This window comes from Scomber scombrus, chromosome 12 (assembly GCF_963691925.1).
Source record: "Scomber scombrus chromosome 12, fScoSco1.1, whole genome shotgun sequence".
NCBI lineage: Eukaryota > Metazoa > Chordata > Actinopteri > Scombriformes > Scombridae > Scomber > Scomber scombrus.
This window is the reverse complement of record NC_084981.1, coordinates 10,990,925-11,013,891: the sequence shown is the minus strand read 5'-3', so window position 1 is coordinate 11,013,891 and position 22,967 is coordinate 10,990,925. Positions and strand designations below refer to the sequence as shown.

General features: G+C 40.8%; 1 protein-coding gene across 5 annotated transcripts in view; it reads right to left on the bottom strand.

Annotated features, from left to right (window-relative positions):
- Positions 1-22,967, bottom strand: part of mcu (mitochondrial calcium uniporter) — a 68,476-nt gene that overhangs the window by 19,242 nt on the left and 26,267 nt on the right. For 3 of the 5 annotated variants that reach the window (XM_062430235.1, XM_062430231.1, XM_062430233.1), the window contains exon 2: positions 13,893-14,006. In XM_062430235.1, coding sequence (XP_062286219.1) covers positions 13,893-14,006 — 114 coding nt within the window. The remainder of the gene's footprint in view (positions 1-13,892; positions 14,007-22,967) is intronic. The other 2 variants (XM_062430236.1, XM_062430232.1) reach the window with 1 other exon arrangement.

Here is a 22,967-nt window from a genome sequence, read left to right as displayed (position 1 = left end):
GACGCTGTGGTCCTCTGTGGCCATAGCGCTGACTTTTCCTGCCGAAGCTGCTTTAGGCAACAGATAAGCAGCAGTATTCTGCCGAGGTTTACACTAAAGCCTTAGCCTTAGGATATTCTGTCAAATCGGCATATTTTCTAGGTGTGAGAAAACGGGTCCATTAAAGAGACGTAAAAACACAACTTTTCGCAGGTGTCCTTTGGCAAAAACATTCCCTTTAGGATTCAAAGTTCATGATCACTTTTATTAAAACCCACACTGAATAAAATATCATGTTCACAGTACATGCATTAGTACTGGGTCATCACCAATTTATCTCTCATCTGTGATGCTGAAGGGTGTAAGATGCTCCACTTTTCTCTGTGCTGCTTCATCTCCTGCCTCGCTTTCGTAATCTGACCCCCAAGTTATGTTTTGGCAAAGTTTTGTACCTCGTCTCGTTTTCAACGGTAAATCGACATATTTAAAATCATCGCTAAACAGGTTTGAATATCTTGTTCTCTACGTCACAAATCAGGTACATTAGGACAGTGGTTCTCACTTTTTGAAGTTAAATAAATTAGATCACAGATCCCCATCTGAAAGTGTATGAAATCCATTTTCAAAGCAGTCATACTGTACATTCAGTCATTGTGTTTTTTATGGATGAATTAAAGTGAAAATAAATGATTCCCCTTTTTGCTAGGGACACCCTACAACCCTCTCAGGGACCCCTGGGACTCCCTGGACCCCACTTTGAGAACCACTGCATTATGCTGCATGAACAAGCTTATTATGCATTTCTCAACATACTGCACATTATCATGATAAGCAGTGCTGAAACAATTAGTAGGAAAAATAATTCTACTTTCAGCTGTTGGTTAAAAAATAGAAATTTCAAAATATCATAGCCTCTCCCTTAGGAGAGCGATATGAGTATTTTTCACTATCTTCTGAAGTGTTCAAATCAGAAATCTATATGTAAATCAATAATGAAAGTAACTGCTAGTTGTAGCTCTAGATTTGAGTTTACTGTGCTACAACCTTCCCATGTGCATTTATTAAAGTCTTCAACAGTTTTAAGAAGAACTTGTAACTTCCAGTTAATCTGAAGTCCTTAATATTTTTAAAAAGGTACAAAAGGCACTGAGACTTTCACTGGGTTTGTTCAGTTGAAGGACTGATTAATTAAATGTCAGCTGAGAGAAAACATGCACTGAAACTCACCAACGAAAATGTCAATTTTAAATAACACGGCAGTCAGATTGCTATTTATATCAACTGGGGTGCTGTTTTTGTGTGTGTGGCCCTTCTTCCAAGCTTTACAATGGAATGAGGTGAAATTGGCATTATTCTTTGGCTATGAGAGACACAGATGAAGTGAAGTATACATGATCAGTTGGTAAGTACATCACACACTGCTACTTTCCCTAACCCTAACCCTAACCCTAACCCTCTCAATACAGTCTTAAAAGTTAATACATTAACACATGGGACTTAAAGAAAGCCTTATTCATATGAGAAAAAACTATTAAGTCTCCCTCTGGATTCTGAGAACCATAAGGGGATCTGTCGTAGCTGTAAAAACCTGCCCACTGTTAGTTATGACAGTTGCTACCGTAAATGGTCAAAAAGCAGCAGGCGAAGTGCACGTCTTCACAATGTTTCCTTGATGCAGAGCTGCTGCTGTAATGGAACTGGATGCTGTTGTCTCTGCTCTCTGAGAGTGTGTGAGGTGACATTCGGGGTAGTGTTCAGCATCCCACAGGCCACTATAAATTCCTCCTGCAGCAGCAACTGTTATTTATGGTGCGGAGCCTGGGAATGCTCCTTTTGAGGAATTCTGACAGTATTCTTATTTCCTCTGGCCATCAATGCCTTAAACACGATGTGGACTGTAAAAATACAATGTCCATGAAAGCACCCTCTAAAATCGCTTGGATTATCAATGCAAGCTCCTCCGAGGTCACGGTTTAGCCATCAATCTGCAGCAGTAGCTGTCAAGCCTCATCACTGCATGGTCCATGGAGAGGACTAGAAAGTCCTGAAAACTGAATCTACAAAATTGTAACTCTCTGCCAATCCAGGCTGCGTCAGCCAGTCTGTCACATTTTTACTTTGCGGCTGTGGTCCACATGGACACATGGCATACAGACATGCCAAAGCTAGAACTGGGCTAATGAATGCCACTCTGACACACACTGGGCCAGACGTCGCTAAAGTATCTGAGGGGAGGCTGCGTATAACAGCTGACTCATACAGAGCAAACTGTAGTGACACCCAGCTCTCCTTGCAATAAATACAACTGGACCAGCAGCTGCTAGTGTCAAAATGAAGAGGAAAGAGGAATGTTTCGCATCTACAGCCAAGAGCAAGGCAGCATAAAGGTTCCCTACAGTAAATCAATATTTACAGATCTGTGTCACACAGTAGCAGTAAAGAATATTTATGCCATAAATAAATATCGTACATTTTATGGTATCTGGCAAACACTATAGAGTGCCTTGATGTAAACCCCAATCCTTAAATACAGACGGATCCCTATACAAAACTCCGAAAGCCACGCTTCAGTTTTTTTATTTTAAATTATCCCTCAAAACAACTGCTGTAAACATGTAGTATTGAGACAAATCAAAGCAAGACATGTCCAACAGTTACAGTGTATACAACCTTAATGACAACTTAACTTGCACAACACTTTAGAACTGAGGCAAAAGTGGCAAGTATTTCAAGTGACAGAAGGACTAAAGGATCTGGGGAATTCATTTACTTTGATGTAAAGCTATGGGAAATTCAGGAAATGCTCAAAGCACCAAGCAACCGAATTAAATTAATTCATAAATTTCAATTCAATTTTAAACATAATTATAATAGTCAATATATATTTTATGAATGAAATCTTACTATTCTTAGCAAACAAATTAAAAATGTGCATGGCTGTCTTAAGTCCAGTCTTGGGGGTGTTAAGTATTGAAACGATAATGAAGTTCAACTTGAAGTGAAAACACGTGAATTAATACCAGTGACTGATAGAAAAGTTTTCAAAGTCGGCTCATCAGACTGATGGCGTTATGGACACGTAGTAGTTTATTTGCTGATTGCACAACAGTAGGCTTTGTTAAACTTTATAAAACAAACATGTTATTTCATTTCCATGTAGATGCTGAACAGGCTACAACTCACATTATTATAGTTTATTATCAAAGCCTTTAGTTTATTGATCAGCTATGCTTTCATTTTCAATGTTGGGACATTTTTATTTAAGTGAGCCCTGAAATACTACCTCATTAGCATTTTTAAAAATGATTTTTAATACTGTGGCTAGATTTGTGGGTGGTGTCAAATGAAATTGCACATTAACACCTATTTGTTCTCTTAGTTTGACTCAAATACAATCATTTTTCTTGAAATATGATAACCTCTGGTACAATACTTTTATATTTCCCATCTGGCAACAATGGCTTCACGTCTTAGTTAGCAGTAAGTCACAGCTGTCTGGATCAGGCTCAGCTTAAATAAATTCATGTCAGTGTTAAAATAGAATCATTCTGACTTGTTGGAGGAGAATTTAAAGAATTATTTTTAGAGAGACACTATTCTTAGAAAGATGGTAAGTCTAGTCCTATTTTTACAGATACATCTCAGGTTCATATAAGAGCAGCTCACTCCCACACCAACTTTGGCCAGTTTGTGGAAAGTGGGCCAGCCAGCATCTCTGAAATGTCCATCATTCTACTTACCTGCAGGGCTCAGGAAATGGAAGTCACAGTAGTCAAATAACCAGGCAGCCCTGCTTTTAGATCTTAAAGGGTCTCGTACACTCCCGCCGTTCTGGGAGTTGTGACAAACACGGCGCCCTGATTCACAGACCACAGCAGGGGTGGCAGAGAGGATTGACGATGCTGTACAGCGTCTAATAACGTCAGCTGACATTAGCTGTGGATCAGACTGCATAGCTGATGACTTTGTTAAAGATTGTCCCCATCCTCTCATCTTGTCTTTGGCTCTTCCTCTCATCTTTGCCCTTTCATTACCGTTTAAATGACATCATGACCCAAAATCGAAGTGAGCTAGTCAGTCTCCCTAATGCTTTGACAAAAACGATGCCCCCATATCTCTCTGTCCTCACGCTCCCAATCTCAATATCTTAATCCTCATCATCAGTATGCGGCTCATTGTGCTGCCTTTCCTCCTTCGTTCCTTCCAGTTTGGATGTGATTTGACTCTCCATCTTTCCCAAGAGCTTCCTCCATCACTCGACCTCCCACTGCTATTGTTCATCCCTATTATTCTCTCCCCCCCTCTCTGCAGGATTCTGTCTAGCTCGGATGGTGGCGGATGAGCTCAGGCAAGGGCACCCCGAGTCTCCCCATTGTGCTCGCTCCCGCCACTGCAGCTCCTCCTTCCAAAACAACTCGAGCAATTCAGCTATCTGGAAGGAAAACGTCTTCCTTTTTTGTAACACATGTTAATGATGTGTACGCTACGTTAATCTCCAAGGGTTACTATTACTACAAATTAGAGGTTTAACAGCTTCAGTGTGATTACAGTCTTTCTGAAAGTAGTGATCTACAGTTTCACCTGATGGCACACTGCCACACACAGCATGACCTCATCTTCATCACAATCCACCTTTAAACGCTTAAATCATAACTGTTTGTTGGTGCATTTTAGTTATTCTTGAATAACTACCAAGCCTCCATATCACTGAGTTTAATACAAACAATATTTATCTAAAGCAAAAACTGTTGATGTCAGCATTTTTTTGTTTATAAAATTCAAAGGCCAAAGCTGTGCTGACTCATCATTTTGCACACTCTCAACAGTGTCTACATTCATAAACATATGAATATGCGATTAAGACAGTAATCCAGGTAAGGTGGAGCCCCCATAAATACCATAAATACCATACTATGACAATGTGATTATGCTTTTAAGACCATTTTCAGAATTGTGTCAAAATATTCTCAGTATAGAGGCTATTCAGCCTGCATAGCTATGTCACAGTGGCACATTTACTGTAAGCTGTAGAAATAACCAGCTTCCAGTTCATATCTTTGAGGTTGCCTAAAAATTCTTGTGTTAATATTATTGGGGAATAAGGCTTATCTAAAAAAAACAAGGACTTTTCTCCGAAGGAAGGGTAAAGAAAAAGCTGAAAATGCAGCAGCTGTGTGAGGAGTAGTCTGAAAACAAGTGAGGAGATAAGATTGGAATAAAAATCAATCAATCACGTTTTATGGATAGGGTTAGAAGAGGCTATGATATAAATGAACATGTTCTTGAAGACAAAAATTTGTTTAGATTGATTGAAAATATAATATATTTAAATTATAAATCATGTGAATTAACCAACTTGGTCAATTTGTAAAATCTAAGAGAGAAAAACAGAGGGAGGGGAAAAAAGGTGAAAACAGATGCAGAGTGAAAGTAAATAAATGAGTGAGAAAACTGGAAATACTAAGTCACACTATAGCATTGCTCTAGTGCTATCTGTGTATTTGTAAGTCATTTGGTGCATTGTTTGTATATCATTTTGCATCCTTCTTGTGTTTAAATGAATGACACACCTTCATCATTAATAAGTACATGCAAATCTTGCATCCTTTAGACAGCTGTGTCCTGCCCCAGTTTGTGGTTTAAGCATGATTGCGTCCTTCTTCTTCTTCCTCCACATGGTGTCAATTATTTTAACCTGCTTGTAATTTAATCTCCACTGTGTCTCATCGTCATCATGTTTGTTTTTCTGTCACACTTGTGAACTCACATAAGCAAAGGAAGTGAAAGTGCTGTTACAGCATCATTTCCACTTTAGATGTGCATCTATCAAATATACTGACTATACATTTTTAAATTACATTTCTTATCTAAACTAATGTTCCTCATCCCTACTGAACAGCATATATTGACAATATGTCAGTGTTAGAGGATCTGAGGGAAGACTTTAAAGACAAAATCCTCAACTTTAACAGCGATGATGACATTTGGAGTTAAGAGCTTGTTTAAATCAATGAAAGTTTAAAGTGTGAAGATCAATGAATTTGCTCTGGTAAAAATGTCAAATGACATCCAGAAAGAAATGTGCTTTCTTCTGTTCACAGTTCACAGTTTAGACAAACATGCAGACAAAGCTGTTGTTCAAAATCAGATGTTTCATGAAATGATTTCTTGAAGAAGCATTAGTTTATTTATTTTTGATCATTATTATTATTATTATTATTATTATTATAAAGGAGTGCTGTTTCAAAATCAAAACACACTCATGAACCAAAGTATAATCAACTATCTTTTTAAACTGTTGATATTTCATTTGGGACCCACAAACAGTGGTGGAAAGTTAATGAGTACATTTACTCAAGTACCGCACTTGAGTACAATTTTGAGATACTTGTAATTTACTTGAGTATTTTCATTTGATGCTACTTAATACTTCCACTTCATTACGTTTCAGAGGGAAATATTGTAATTTCTAGGTTGGGAACCTCTGGACTAAACTGTATATACAGTAACTAGCTCTACCTCCAGCAGCTACAACAGTAACATGCTGTTTACACACTGATGCTTCTATATTAATAATGATAAATGATATCATATATACCGGTAATAATATATGAGTCAGAGGGACCAAACCACTACTTTTACTGCGATACTTTAACTACATCGAGCTGATAATACTACCTTTACTTAATTAGGAGTACTTTACATTGTTGTATTGGTAATTTTACCAGTAAAGGATCTCAATACTTCTCCCACCACTGATCACAAAACTGTTACACAATAATCTTCATAGCTGCCTGCTTGATTTTCCAATTTCACTTGTTTGTTTGCCAATATTGAGCAAATTACAGGATGTCTTTATTTGCTGTCACCCTGCAGTTTGAAAAAGTAAACCGAAATAAACATCTCAATATGAACCAAAATCTCATTTTGTGGCAATTTTACCCGTGCAATATCTGTGAACGTTACAAACACACAGGCACACACAAATGGATCAATAATGTAATTAGACACAGGGATGGTATCTCTGACTTACAAGTGGTTTTAAGCCTTAGTAAGCTATTCTGTATTGTTGATCTGTGCATCATGATGGAATAATCCGTTTTATTTGAAGGCAATAAACAAAATGATACAAGACTTTCCCAGTGTACTTTCCTTCACCCAGCATCAATGACACAAAGAGTAGTTTACATCTCCAATCTTATAACAGCTGTGAGTCTTCATCTCACTTTGTGGCACTCAAAACATACAATTATACATGATTGCACCTGCCAACACCCTCATTTACTGCTGAGTTCATTCACGCTGAACAAGTCTAGTGCTTTCTAGATGTTCAAGTAGAATGGAGGATTATGTTTGTTTGCAGGAGGTGAACTCGAGATAATCCATGTGTTAACAGCAGTCGGCAATGTCGTAAACTCAGAGATGCAAACGCAAACACATATCGAACCCATTCACGTCAAGTGTTACAACTATGTTGCTTCCTCACTTATTTCTCCTGGTCTTTCCCTTCACCCTGCCAGCCATGAAGAGAAACAAAACAACTCAAATTAAAAAAATGCTTGAAACTACAGATTTAGCTCACTCTTCCCCTGGGAGGGACTGCACAGAACAATCAAGGGAGACCTTAAGCGCAAGCAGGCAAGTCCCATCAATCTTTCGGTAGTTTATCAGCGCCCATTATTGGCCCCTGCTTGAAGCTTTGAGGTAAACTGCACACACACACCTTTACGCAGGCTCTCAGTTGTGGTGTTCATTTGATTCCACACTGTTAGTGAGGAGGCAGTCAAATAAAGAGGTCCGTAGATAAATCTTAATTGTTCATTATGTACAATAAAAAAGAAAGACTAGGCCAATCCCTGATGAAAAACTCTCTCTGGTTAGGGTGTGTGTGTGTGTGTGTGTGTGTGTGTGTGTGTGTGTGTGTGTGTGTGTGTGTGTGTGTGTGTGTGTGTAGGTGTTGTGCAACTACGACGTCAATGACTTATAAAGGTGTGTTTGTGTGCAAAAGGGCAAGTGAGTGTACGTCTTAAGTCTCCTTCAAAAAGTACAGCTAGGACAACAGACGTGAGACTTCAAAAATAAGTCTGGTTTTGAGAAGGGGCGTTGACTGAAAATACTTTGTGACAATATTAAAAAAAAATCCCTAATTGACCTCTACTGGCTGGTAGATGACCCAGACGTTTGGACCCACTGTTCCACACAGTTTGTGGTTAATCAGCGTAAGTGGACGGTATGGCACGAACTCTTGAAACAGAAATGTACTTACAAAGACTCACAGAGAGAGATCCAGACACACACAAAAAAAACAAAAAAACAACTAAAGGGAACTCACATCAGAACGAAACCTTTTGCTTTGAGGAGGGAACTGTGTTTGCATCTGTTCGAGGAGTTTGATGTCTAAATTAAACAGAGCCACACACTTTTTTCCCCTTCTCTTTTCTCTTCATGACACACCTGCTTCCTGGTGAAAACAGGAACCATTGTATTCTGTAACTGGCCATTTTCCAACAACCAACTGATGCAAGCACGTTACATTGAGCTTTGTGAGTCAAAGTACTCGAGCTGCACCCACCCGCCAGACCGGATGATGTTTGATTACCTGAGTCAGTGTAGATTACAGACCAAATCATCCAATAAAGAAAGAGCAATAAACATTTGAACAGATTTTTTTCCCTACTATTTAGTGTCTTCAGGTAGAACATTTCAAGACACGGCCCGTGAAGTGTGACCCACTCAAGAGCTCCACAAACTCCCATACCCCTCCTCCCTGCCTATCAGCTGCAATCCTTACAGTTTTTTTCCTTATCCTATTGAACATCTTCCTGTTCCATCTATCTCATCTTCAATCCATCCACCGATGCACCCTGCAATTGATTCTTGCGTACTGTAATACACATGGAGTAATATAAATTGCATGAATTGGTTTCCAGTTTCCAGTGAGGAACCAACAACTTGTTCCCCCTCCTCATTTTCGATTTCTCTCTTCATGTGTCAGCGTGACATTTCACAACTTCTCCAAATTGCCACAGCTCCCATCTGAACGAGCCGAGTTGCAGATGGGTCGAGAGTTCCGTGCGTGAATAGTGCTGCTGGGTATCGTGCTCTGTGTGCATGCATGTGTGTGTTTGTAGCCGTCAGGCCTCGTGGGAAGCTGCAGCTAAACTGATGGATGCCAAGGAAGTACAGAGAGAGAGAAGGGAGGGAGCAAGGGAGACAAATGCCTGTACTGCAGCAATGCAGGAGTAGCGAGGGAGAGGGATGTCAATGAAATGAAGAGAGAGAAAAAAAATGAAATGTTGACTGGAAAACAAGGCAGTACACAAATGTCAGAGGCATGCCTGGAGTCAATGTTTGCAACGCTAACAAGTTTATGCTGATTTTCATTCTGGGAGCGTTTCTGTACGGTGTCACTGTTTTGCTGATCTATCCACGTTGTACTGTGGTTATGACAATATCATCCTCAGCCCAACCTAGCAAAGACAACAAGCCCTGGCAAGGCAAACACTCCCTGCTGAGCCTCCCTGTCTCCTCCCTCCCCTTTCCCCCTGAACAAACAGCTCTGCCTCTGGAGGCTACATGGCAGGGAGGGGGACCTCTCGGGACGTTTGACTGGCTGCTCGCTCTCAGGTCTGTTGTTTCACCCCGTCGTGAACAACGCCTTGCTTGGACGACCCATGGCCGGTGTTTTCACTTCCCAGCAGCGTAATGTATACATTTCCTCTGTTCTCATTCGGCAACCTCCCTTCCGATGCCTTTCCGACTGGCCTGCTGCAGTATGTAAACACAGTCCGAGGGAAGCCTCTACTCATTTTTCACTGTACAACTACCCCCACCCCTGTGCAAACCCTGTGGCTGCCTTCTCCATTTCATATAGCCCAACGACACATAAACACGCACGCACCAACACAAAGCACATTAAACATACACTCGCTCCTCGATGCATGTAACTGCACAAGCACAGAAAGAAAGAAGAGGAGAGGAGCTAATGCACTGCTACACACAGCAGAAGGATTGCAAGCACTCAAGGAACAAATATCCTGTTCTCGTCATAAAATGTTCATCCTGTGCGAGCTTGCCGGTGGGCCCGGCCTATTTCCTGGTGAAAAATATACACTTAACCTTGAGCTGATCTTTTTAACATAATGCGACTGCTTTATTGGATTGTAGCTGGCTGTTCCTCAGGAATACCAAGTGCAAAGAGCGGTCTGACCACGGCAAGTTGGGGAAGAGGCAAGGACAAAGCGGCTGTGCTGAGAAGTCCTTGTCTCGGATCTTATGACTGGTCGTCATGTTCTAGTGGAAGGACACTGATATGACACCTTGTGCTGAGAACATTGCCACAGTGTTGAGCTAAACCTGATGCAATAAAGGAAGCTACTTAATTCCCACAACTCTGACATATATGTATACGTATGCATGTATAATAATTGGGAATATTAGTATAGATAGATAATCTCACCCCAAAGTCCATTTAGAAGCTACTTTCAATTATAGGATGATATGACCTTCAATAGAGGATAACACTCATTCATTTTTAAGCCAGCCAATGGTGATGAAAATGATGTGATATGAAAAGCTCCAGAGCACCTAATAAATGGTCCTTTTCAATTTCTGTTTCTAATGTCAAAGATGAACTATGAAACTGAATTACACTTTAATTTAGCAGATTTCAAAGTTGGTTAACAGAAAAGTAGGTCACTTTCACAGGAACTGAAGACTCCAAGTGAGATCCGTGATAACATGTGTAGAGGAGAAATAATATTCATTATATGTATATGCATTTTAGTATTCTGTTAACCTGTGTTAGGCCTTGTTAGCATGTCCTTGTGTATCTCTCTCATAGTGTGTGGAAGTGCTGTGGACTGGGCTCCCACTAAGGCACTGATAAGACACTACCTGTGAGGCCTTGTTATGTCTTAGAAGAATGGGCTGATTCTCAGAGAAGTGTGGCATGAGCCCGAAAGAGATTGTAACTTTGGTTCTGTTTCTTTATACAGGCAGTTCTGTTCTCTGTACAATACCATACGTGTACTGTGGTGAACTCATCTTGTACAAGATATTAAAATACTAGTTTGTGATTTAAATTTGTTTACTTGACTCATGATTTTCTCTCTCACTCTTAATTAATGAAATCTCCATGACGCATGTGAGATGTGTTCACCATTTCTTTTATTGGTTTGCACCTGTTCAAAATTACATCAACTTCAGCTATGTGGAAAATAACAGAGTACTTTCAACACCCATCCCTGGTATTCTGCAACACAGTTGATGTAATGTACCATGAACTTTTTCTGGAAAGCCCAACAATGTGATCAAAAACAGATTGTAACTAGAAATATTGCCTCACTGTTGAATACTTCCGCCAAAAAGGTCAAGATGCAGTTTACATCCATGTCTGCCCAGACTCATATCATATTTGTAGTGAAGACCTAATAGTAATTTCATAAAATCACCACAGTTTCGAGGTGGGCACCAAGATTAGTGTCACCAACTAAAGTATCCAAACTAATGTGAAATATGGTCACAATCTCCTCTTCTGTTCCTAAGACATGGCGTTGAATAACAGCCAGAAAAGTGTTTTTGCTGAACATTGTGGCGTCACATTGAAGTTAACCTTTGATCTTTTGAATATTATACATCATTACTTCTTCATTTTATCTTCCTAGACATTTGTGTGAAACTTTGTCATAATTAGCGTATGACTTCTCAAGTTATGGCCATAAATGTGTTCTGTGAGGTCACATTGACCATGACCTTTGACCACCGAATTCTAATCAGTTCATTCTTGAGTCCAAGTGGACACTTTTGACACTTTTGAGGGAAGAAATTCCCTCAAGGCATTCCTGAGCTATCACAATCAGGAGAATGGGACGGATGGATGGACAATCTAAGAACATAATTCCTCCGGCCACGGCTCTCATCAGTGCAGAGCCATAAAAATCAATCAAATCTAAAATTGAGGAAGAAATTAATTTAGCATAAATGTCATGCTGCTGGGCCCAGCAACAGACCTCACACAAAAACATTGATCTGTCAGACAACAAATTTGAGGTTGAAAGCACCATGAGTACCAGATTGTCAGGAAAGTGCATCAAACCAGAGTTTTTCACAAGCACCAGCTGTTGACGGGACGTCTGGACTTTAAAACATTTCCAGCTAGCTACTTTCGGCTTTTTGTTTTTTTTTCATAGTGAGTCCTCGTCCTAATGATGTAAGGTGCTTTGCATCCAATGGAGCAGAGCTTACGTCATGGAAGCAAAAGCTAAACTGTCACTCACTGCTTGTTGGTGTGTACGTGCTCATCAGTCACACAAGGGTAGGCAGGACAGGTAATGAGGCCGCACATTTTGACAACTTAAGTCTGACTGGTTTTCAGCTTCTTTCCGGCACACAAAATACATACATGGCTATTTGCTATTGCGAGCTGCTATTCACGCTGTTTTATTGCTGTGGAATATTGTTTTAGAACTCGTTTGTCTTGCCCGTCTACTATATATTGCTTTTAACATCAGTCATGCCTGTGAAAGGTATAAGCTAATATGTAACTTTCTTAATGTCTAAAAACAACTAGACCTATATATTTTGTTAATTATGCACTTACATTATCCCAAATGTTTCCAACAATGTTCAAACACAGAGAAATCTGTAATGTTAATCAAGGAAACGGTCCATTTCATTTGACACAGCAGTCACCCCCTCCCCTCCTTATGCTGTGAAGCAGCAGCTGCCCCCCAGCTCCCCTCCTGGGTCTCAGGCTGGTTACTATTTTATCCCAGCTGGACACTGTATGCATCTGCAAGTCAATTTAAGTATATTATAATTTAGATGACTCTAATTTAACTGTGTGGATGTTAAAAAAAAGAATAAAAAGTCCTTATGTGAGTCTTAGCATTATGCATGCACACATTACTATTCATTTCGTAAATTGCTTAGTGGAACATTTTTAATAAGTTTGCTTTCAGATCAAAGCCGCATGTCACAGAAACAGCTCGTTCTCCACTGGTACATGGCATATTGGATTAGCAAAACTTCCTGGTGTTGATAATCCAAATATATTCTTGTTAATCTGTTGATTTACGGGCATATTCAAGGTTTATGGAAAACTGGCTTCATATGGCAGCATGGACTGCATTATTTCAACAACACTGAATCATAGCAACAAAACCCCAGTGGAGAGGTTGCTTTGAACAGCGCAATTTTTGACTATGTTTTGATAGATTGCTCCTCTTAATGACTTTATTAAAAGGCTGGCATCCAGGGGCCTCATCAACCCTTTAAGCCATCCTCCCCCTAAATAAGCTTTGCATGCTAATCACCGGTAAACGGAAAATAATAGAAACAACAACCGATAACAATTAGTCAAAACAGGAACGAGTGGTGAAGGATTATTGCTGGTAGAGTTTTAGCAGCTGGAAAAATGCATGTAGACAAACGTGAAATTTATGCTGAATGTGGAGTCAGGCGCAGAAGTTCATTATTTCAGCATTTTAAGATCTCAAGGGAATAAAACTAACCATTAAAACAATTGCCACAGCTGGCAGCTTCTTAAGGAAAAATGACGCAGGTTACGCTGACTGCCAATACCAAACTGGTTAATATTGATCTAATATCTAAAACAATCTAAAATCTGGGCATGATGATCATACAGACATTTTCAGATTGACCTTTTCAAAAAACTTTAAAAACTGCAGTCTGGTGATGCAGGCCGGAGAGAGTGCTGACAATGCTGATGCTAGCTCTGGAGTCCTCTGGATCCACGTGCTGTCCACATCAATGAGCCACCCACACACAGCTCATCTAATAAATATTGATTTGCTATAGAGCCCATACAACAGAAAAAATCTATAATGTTCCAAAATGAAACACATCTAATATTTTCAATAATATACATGCAAACAGATGGATATACTAACCTGTGGAGACAGGGCAGTGGGAGGCTGGCTGAAGAGTGTTGAGTGGGCTGCTGACCGTAGGCCATGTGCTCTCCTGACAGTCTGACGGGTGAAAGGAGCAGACAGTACCTCCTGCTGAGGAGAAGACACACAAACAGATGGAAATATCAAGTTAGGGATCATCATCGTTAACTCAAAGTGGAAACAAAGTGTCTGGGATAACCATTACAACATGGAAAATGGCAGCTCTTGTGCTATTCTCAAAATAGGCAACATCAGGACCTTCAGTATGTTGAGCGACAAAGAAGCTTAAAATAATGATGCATGAAAGTGGTAGTTGTATTTCATTTTCTATTCTAGCCACAGACTAGTCACAGGGCAATTTCCTTTTGCTGCAATTCAAACACACCATGTGGTCGGATCAGAGTGTGCAGCAGCGGAGTCATATCATGTGAATTTCTCTGTGTACGCTGGGGGAAAGCGTGCGAGGAAGTCTCCACTGCTGCCACTGTCAGTCAGCGATGAAAGAGCTGGCCAGCCTGCAGCTGCTTCACACCTGAACCAGGATAAGCAGTGACTTGGTTCTTTCACTGTCAATGCATGATATTACTTACAAGCTGACTGTTATCATACTTGAGGAAAACCACTAAATATGATTGCTTTGATGTGTGCGGATGTGAGCATTTGTGTGTTTGTCTGGGTAGATAGAGGATTTCAACTCTGTGTGTGTGTGTGTGTGTGTGTGTGTGTGTGTGTGTGTGTGTGTGTGTGTGTGTGTGTGTGTGTGTGTGTGTGTGTGTGTGTGTAGGTGAGTGTGTGACAGAGGGATCACAGTAGACTGGAATGACTAAAATACTTTCACCTTCAAAGTTAGCGTACACACTCAGATGTTCTCCGCCTCTCAGCGTCGAGGAAAGATAAGATGGAGATAAAGCGGGATCCATTACAAACACTGAGAGCACCTTGACTCTACACAACAAGTGCACCCTGTGAAACACTCATATTAGATGCTTCAACGTGGACTTGTTTAGCCACTTTTACAGTACAATCAGTACCTTAACACTCCACCAACCTGCTCTCGGCTATGAGCAGACGGCGCTCTACGGTAAGCAACAACCACCAAAAAGGTCAGGCTTGAAGATTACATTTTCAAAACCATCCACTGCACCGGTGCATTTCAGAGACTTCAGATGTGTTGCTGTACAAAATGAAACATTTAAGGCCAGAATGTTTCTTAGTGGAGTGTGTTAACATGCTAACATGAATTTCTAATGAGCACAAAATACAGTACATAACCGGCTTATGTTCCTGAAACAGAGACATGAAGAACATCTTAGTGCCGCACAGGAAGGCTCCAGGTGGCCGCTCAATTCCAGCTGTGAGGCGACAAGGCCTAACCACTAAGCCAGAGTACTGCTGGTTAATGTCGGGTTTACATGAATTCATCAATAGTAATCACTGAATTATCATGTAATAAGAAGGCTTCCGCATGGCAATAATTCTCTAATGACATATCTGTCGTATCCTTTCTGCTATCAGGGCAGGGATCTATCAACGGGCGTCTGCTTAATACTAACCTTCCTTATTACACAACACTATTACCTTTCTTTTAACAGCTTCCAGCCTTGGTAGATTACATTTGATGACATGTGTTTTTTTCCTCCAGCTCTTGATGTCTACAACTGCAAGCAAGGAGACTGAATTCTTGAAAAAATATGTTGTGGACAGTTAATAAAACAGGCTGCCCATTGTTAATAACCGTATATGACACAGGATTCTTAACACACACTGAAGCTGCCCCCCAGGGAGGCCGATTTCAACGGTTGACCACCATCGCAATCCCAGAGAGGATTTTGCACCGAGGGTTTAAGGTTCTTTCAAACACAATGTCCTCAACATTAAGATGGGCAATGGACCTTGTTACTGCGATTGCATGTTGCAGCAGGATTATTGCCTCTCTCTCTTATCTATGACAAGTCAGCCACACAGCACCAACCCACAGGAGGGGTCCATGTTCAATACGCCAGATATTTTTAAAAAAGTGTCCTCAAAGTGCCAAGAGAGTCTCCTCTGTTCTGTTACTGAGGAGGAGGAACAGAATTTGTCAAATTGTTGACGCTGTGATGTGGGATATTTACTGAAGCTAGGTCTCTGCCAAGCAACCCAACTGACTCATTCTCATTCTGGCAGTGGACTCGAGCTGCAGCAATACAGTTACAGAATAATATGTCTGTACGGGTCAATAAGCTCCCATTCAAAAGGCACACAGTAGGGGTTATTTATTGTGAAATAAATGTGAGTTTAAAAATGGTCCACATCAAAAATCTAATGCTGTTGTTTTGGATATTTTGTGGAATTACATGGTTTATCAAAACAAATAACCAAATAAAATCATTTAATGAGTTTCTGTTCTTTTTTTGAGAAATTTTGAGATCATTTAGTAGTATTAGGGCTTGACACAAGACCACTAACCAAAATAACAAGATCCCCAGAGACCCTAGGAAACACGCAACCAACAACTGAGCCAACCACTCTCAGTACTGATGTTTCTTTATAGGGCAGAAACTAATGATTATTTTCAATATCAATTAATCTATCGATTGTTTTTCTCAATTAATCAATTAGTAGTTTGGTCCATAAAATGTCAGAAAATTATGAAAAATGTTAACTGTTTCCCAAAGCCCAAGTTGACATCGCCAAATTTCTTGTTTTGTCTTGACCAACAATCCACAACCCAAAGATATTTAGGACTAAAGAAACCAGAAAAAAATTAACCAATTGGTGATTAATTTAAAAGTTGGCAACTAATTCATAAATAGTTGTAGCTCTGCTTCATACAAACATTATCATACATCTTTTTAACTGAAAAGTATCTACTAACAGTTACAAAACACAACCGTGATTTAATGCCACAGCTGGAACTTTGAATAATTTCCTTGTAAAGCATAATTTTAATCTCTCAGGCATTTAAAATGTGACTAAATGTTCTTTGAACACACAGTATATTAACATATTTTCCACCCTTTAGTCTATGAGGTGTTTTCGTAGTATTAGCTGTGACCTGTCTGCACCACCAGGCCTGCGATCCAGTGATTGTCCGCCGTGTCTATATCTGTTGATTAGATAGTCAGCGAGTCAGAGAGGACAACAGCTGCTCCCACTAGATACCAACTACAACAAACCAAGTAGGACCATACAGAAATATGTACACACTCAAAACACCACTACAGTTAATCTCCTGGTGCAACAGCCCCAGCTGGTTAAGTCCCAACTGACAATACCTCTTCTTTGTGGATAAAACACAATAAGCAACAAACAGGGGAGGAGGGAGTTATTTAACACCAACTCAGGTGCAACAAACAGGAAAACATCGAATACTGTTACCTAGCCTGAAGAGGTGAATTAAAGTCGGAGTGTGAGACTTTTGTCTCCCCTTCTGGCAGTGAGAGTTATTTCAAAAACTCATACATAGGCTCTGCTGTAGCCTACTCTATCGCTACTGTTGCTGCTGTAAAACTGTGGTTAAATTGTTTTGAGCATAACACAATCCCCGAAAAATGACTCATTTCACGTTCAAAATTAGATCCACTTGGTCCGATAACATTTGAAAAGTCACTATTGAATTATTTTATCCCATTCGAATTAACGTAGAGCTAACCGGAGGCAAGCCATTCGGCCAGCAGAAGTCCGTAGAGTGCATGCTCTGCCCTTAGACCATGCGCAGTATTCATTCATCCAGCCAGTACTGAGATGTCAAACCCGACACCAGATTAAAAACTGTACAATGTGAAATACGGAGAGATGTCCCTGCCGCTGATAAAAAATTGAAAATTAAGCGTAAATTAATAAATAGGAGAAGGTAAGAAAAGTCCAAGACTCACTGCATGTCACTAGCCAAATAAGCAGACTAATTTGCAATTTCAGTTTTACCTCATTTGAATTGCTGAGCTTTGGACGGTGATTAAAGGCCCTGTGACTGGGCTAGCATATGAGTGGTGTGGTGAATGAGTCTGACTCAAAACAGTCCATTGTAAAATGTGCTAAGGGACGCAACACAAAAAAGAGAGGTAACACAAGTCTATGAAATTAATTTGCTACCATTTATGTTTTAAAAATAAGCATTTAACAGAAAAGGCTTTTTTGTGATAAATGTTGTTATTGCATCAATAAGATCCACTGATATTTAAAATATGTAAGGATGGTGTTACTTCAAAGGAAAGCGGCACTGATGCAGTTTCAGGCTTTCAGTTGTGCTTCCTCCTGTTGGCGTTTTTTCCCCACTGTGGAGTACAGCATGTTTAAGACTAACAATGTATGGATGCATGGGGAAACATTTTTTTCTTTATTTGAGATGATATAGCATGTATCAAAAGACTCAGACGGAATCATGCTTCATACTCCTTATCAGAGTGAGAAAATAAGGGGCCGCTGGCTGCCACACATTGATTTACTGATTGACTTATAGCACAGTGTGTCATTAGCTTGCTTCTGCTTATGGAGTCATCTCCATCGATCACAGACATGTCAAATGTAAACTCTGTGTGGTGCACAGCAAGCAGTCTTTTCATCAGGTCGCTCTTTACACATCATGCTTCACATGTTGTCAGTCAGCCGCGTTTGACACCTGAGCCAGATCCGCCTGATCCACAGCGACACATACTGGAGTGTTCACAGGAGGTTCGGAGCCAGAGCTAGACTCCAGTATTTTGTCACCTCTGCACATTCCCCATGCTCGACACCGATGTGATCCTCACCAGCCTTAATTACTGGAAACGACTCATCAGCAAGCAGCCAGGACACTCAGATGTCTCCTTATGCAAGTTATCTCACAGCTCAGATTGGGTAGTGGTTATTCCTTAGAAGTCACAGATGCTAAATTAAGTGAGTCTCTCTGCAAGATTGTGAAATTGATTGCATGTGTGTGTGTGAGTGTGCGTGTGTGTGTGTGTGTAAAGGCAGCATCAGACTGTGTCTTTTTTGCACAATCGACACAAGAGCCAATTAGCCTCTAAAATCTCATTTTAAAAATAATGGATGGATGGATGGATATAGTTGGTAAGGACTTATACAGCATTGACGACTCTGATAAGTCACCACGGGGTGAAATTCAATCAAATACAAGCAGCAACTCAAGCCTGAATATGTGAGAGGGAAACCAGTGGGAATATCAAATACCAGATACCTACTTTAAAATTGGCCAAAACAGCCCACGAGTCTAAAAATAATACTCTAAAATAATTCAACACACTTCAGCAGTAGATAAATGAATCCCAATGGAAAAACTAGGCATGCTTGATGTACACATTTGACCTCTCAGGTTGGATCAATCCAGAATCAATCTGACAATTATATCGATGAATGCTTATACACTATTAGACTATATTGAAAATGTCCTCTTCACTTTAGACCTAAGCCTGACACTTATGTCATCTTGTCCGTGGCTTTTTAAGGTAAAATAATAAACACTGGTTTATGAGTAGGACTGCAACAAGCTGCTCAGTCATAGAAATAGCATGACAGACGGGTTGGACAGGTGTCAGGACATGGCGTGCATGTGTGTTGTTAACCACAAGCAGATCATATCAGCCCAGTGCATGGGGAGGGTGCTGAGGGATAATTGCAGACAAATTAACAGGAGTGTTATTTGGTCCCAGTTCAGTGATCTAAGGGAGAAAACCAGTACACCAGATGGCAAATGGAGGCAGTCTATGGTGGCCGCTTTTACCTACAATACACCTCCTGTTGTCCCCATGTGTGTTCAATGCACACTCAATTCACTCACAGTCTGTAGGTCTTCTTTTTGTGAAGTGCTGCTGTCAGCATGCACTGCAAAACTGCTACCTCTTAATGACTCTGCACCACAGTGACCATTTATTGTACAATTTAAGTGATTCACATTCTGATCTGGTCATCTCTCCCCATTCGCTAATCTCTCTCACTCTTTCTCTCTCTCACTTCTTCATCCCGCCTTGCTCATTCACCCTTTCTGCATCTCCCTCACTGGCGAGGGAAAGGCAGTCAGCCTCGGGGAGATGGGGCGAAAGACGAAGGAGGGGGTAAGTAAGAGGAGGAGAAAGTGGGGAGGCTGCAGGCAATCACTAGCCACAGAGAGGAGAGATGAAGAGAATGAGATAGGAGTGGAGAGAGGAGAGTTCAATGAAATTTCCAACACATTAAGCACACCCTGTTACTCAGTGCCAGCACATGCAGGGTAAAGAGGGTGGGGGACTGCTGAGGGACCACTGGCCAATGAAAGTATTTTATAGCTAAGGAGAATTGATCCACTGAGAGGGGTTCCCTGGAAGGTCCCTTATCATGGGCAGATATACAAAGACAGAATCTCAAGGACAGATAGAAAATAATCTGCCAGGTATGCCGAGGGGATGTTAGGGACTCAAACTAACCACTAGACACAGACACTGAAACCAACAGTTGGCCTCTTCGTTCAAGGACATGTAGAAATTTCTGTTTGTGTTTGTGGGTGAACACGTGTGTGGTTGTGTGAGCTTTGCTGCAGGGGTGGACAAAAAAAAAAAAAGCTGCAGGGTTCCAGCAAACCAATACAAAGACAGATGGGGAGAAGGCTGCACAGTCATCGTGCACTTTCACCATTCAGAGAAATGTAGACACTCAGCCACACACGTGCATGATGCAAACATGTAATCCTCCCTTTAAGTGGGATACACACATATGCACAAACAGGGTCATGAAGGCGGGGTGTGCGGAGAGTGGGGTTGACAGCTCGGCATCTCCCGCTGTAGCACAGATGAATGGGCGGGCTGAAAACTGCCTTCATTCATTATGGAATAAGGCAACAAAGCAGCTTCATCCCCAGGTGTCATGGGGACTATAAGAGAGGAGAACAGACAAAGAAAAGAAAAAGCAGGGGAGACAACAGGACAGAATGGGAGAAATGCAAGGCAGCACAAAGCCCGATACATGCTTGAGAAAGAGTGCAACAACCATAAAAATATTTTTCTGATTTATTGCCCCAGGTGCCCCCCCCAAAAAAAAGCTCAGAAGGGCAGAGAGAGCAGCACCATCACTGTTATTGTTGGAAAGCCAGAGTGGCCTGGAAATGTCAGAACAAAGAATGCTGAGTTTATCAGACTTTTAAAGCCCTTGCTGTTCCAGCTAGCTTTTAAAAGGAGGACTTAAGGTCCTGTAAGCAAGAATGAAGTGACTGCAAAGAATTAAGGAAGGGCCAAAATGATTTAGAGACATGCTGCAGTGGCGAGGATGGAGACAGCCAATGGGTAATGAAAATGTTGGATGGAACGGTTAACTTTATCTCATAGAAAAGATACAAACGCGTCCTCTTAGCAGCGCAGATAAAGCTGATGATCAGCAGCATGGAGAGTAGAAGCGTGGGCGGCGTGAGGGGGAGGAAGCATGGGCACGAGAGAGAGAGAGAGAGACTGTGTGAAGAAGCATCAGAGAGGAGAGGAAGGACCAGGCAGGAGAAGATTCTGCCTGTGTATCTCTACATGTCTACTGGTGTGTGTGTGTGTGTGTGTGTGTGTGTGTGTGTGTGTGTGTGTGTGTGTGTGTGTGTGTGTGTGTGTGTGTGTGTGTGTGTGTGTGTGTGTGTGTGTGTGTAACCATTATAAAGCACTCATTCTTAGCATCAGTGAAAGCCACAAATAGCAAGAACCACCTACTGGCACAATGCTATATGAAAAGCCAAGCTGAATTATAATACTGGAACAGAAGAGAGCACATTTTCAATCTTTAAAAAGACAGCAGTCTATGCCAACAGTCACTATTTACACAATTACGTTCAAAGTCGAGCAACACAGCCAAAAGTTGTGTACATATACCGTATATATTAGACAAAATATGACTTACTGGCTAATTCCCAATCGTGGCTCTAATTCTACACACTCACCAAAAAAACCCATCTATGGGGGTGTTTGCATGTGTTTACATATCTGTGTGTCTCAGAATAGGAACTAGTGGCTTATAACAGCCAGCTGCTGCATGAGCACATAGGACAACTGTGTCATGAGAGTCTCACTCTCACAGGCCAGATCCGTCCTCTAATAAACGTACTTGTTCTGGCCTCCTGACGAAGAACGCGTAGAACGGCATCACAACACTGCAGCTCAGTTTGAGCTATATGGCGAGCCTGTGCTGTAATTCTAGTCAAGCTCATCAATCAAATGTTTACAGGCCTGTCATCTCTCTCTCTGGTGAAACTGAGGCTTACGTAGCGGGGTTAGCAGGTTCCCCTCAGGACGTTTCAGTGTATAAGACATTGCTATATTAGAGAAACAGAGATGGCCAGTAGTATGATAGGAGGCAGTGATTTTCCCAGATTTTCCCAGCTCTTTCACTAACAGCAGCACATCATGCAAACACATACACATACATACATAAATTACCAGTTTAGCAGAAATGTATTACATAGCAAGACTACCAATGTATAACTTATGTAGAGTAAATGCAAATATTTTTCATTGCAGCAGCACAGACTCTTCTTTCTGTGCAACACATTGCACTGCTTCTATTCTGTGATCACAGGTTGTGAAATTCAAAACCCGGTGTCAGAAATATACTTCAAGGGTCATGTGCGTGACATGAATGCTAACACCATGTGTTCGTGTGATTTCCCAATAAAGCGATCTCTCCTCATGTCAGCTATTACACTGTTTTTTTTGGCTGATTAAGCACTTCATTTTCATTTTAAAGATTCATGGTATCTGATTTTATGATTAGAAGGCAACAGGATTAGCCGTACCACTTGACCGAACACTTGCCCTCTCACCTATGTCCTTCTCATACCGTCTCAGTATAGTGCAGTGCAGCTGTAGCAGTGTGAGGGCAGCGTGTGTGTCATTTCCACTGCAACCTCACATGCTGATCCGCAGTGTCATGACTGTGCTTGCACTCAAAACTTTATGCTGCTGCTTGCATGTATTATAACCAAAGTGCTATATGGTATTTAGCACTTTTCACTCTTCAGTGCAGCCACATATAGCTGGTTAAATACAGATTTGTAAGCAACTGTCTGGGAAAGTGTCAGCCTTCGAATTTGTCATCAAATTATATAATAAATAAATAAATATATAAATTATATTCACAATGGATCAAATG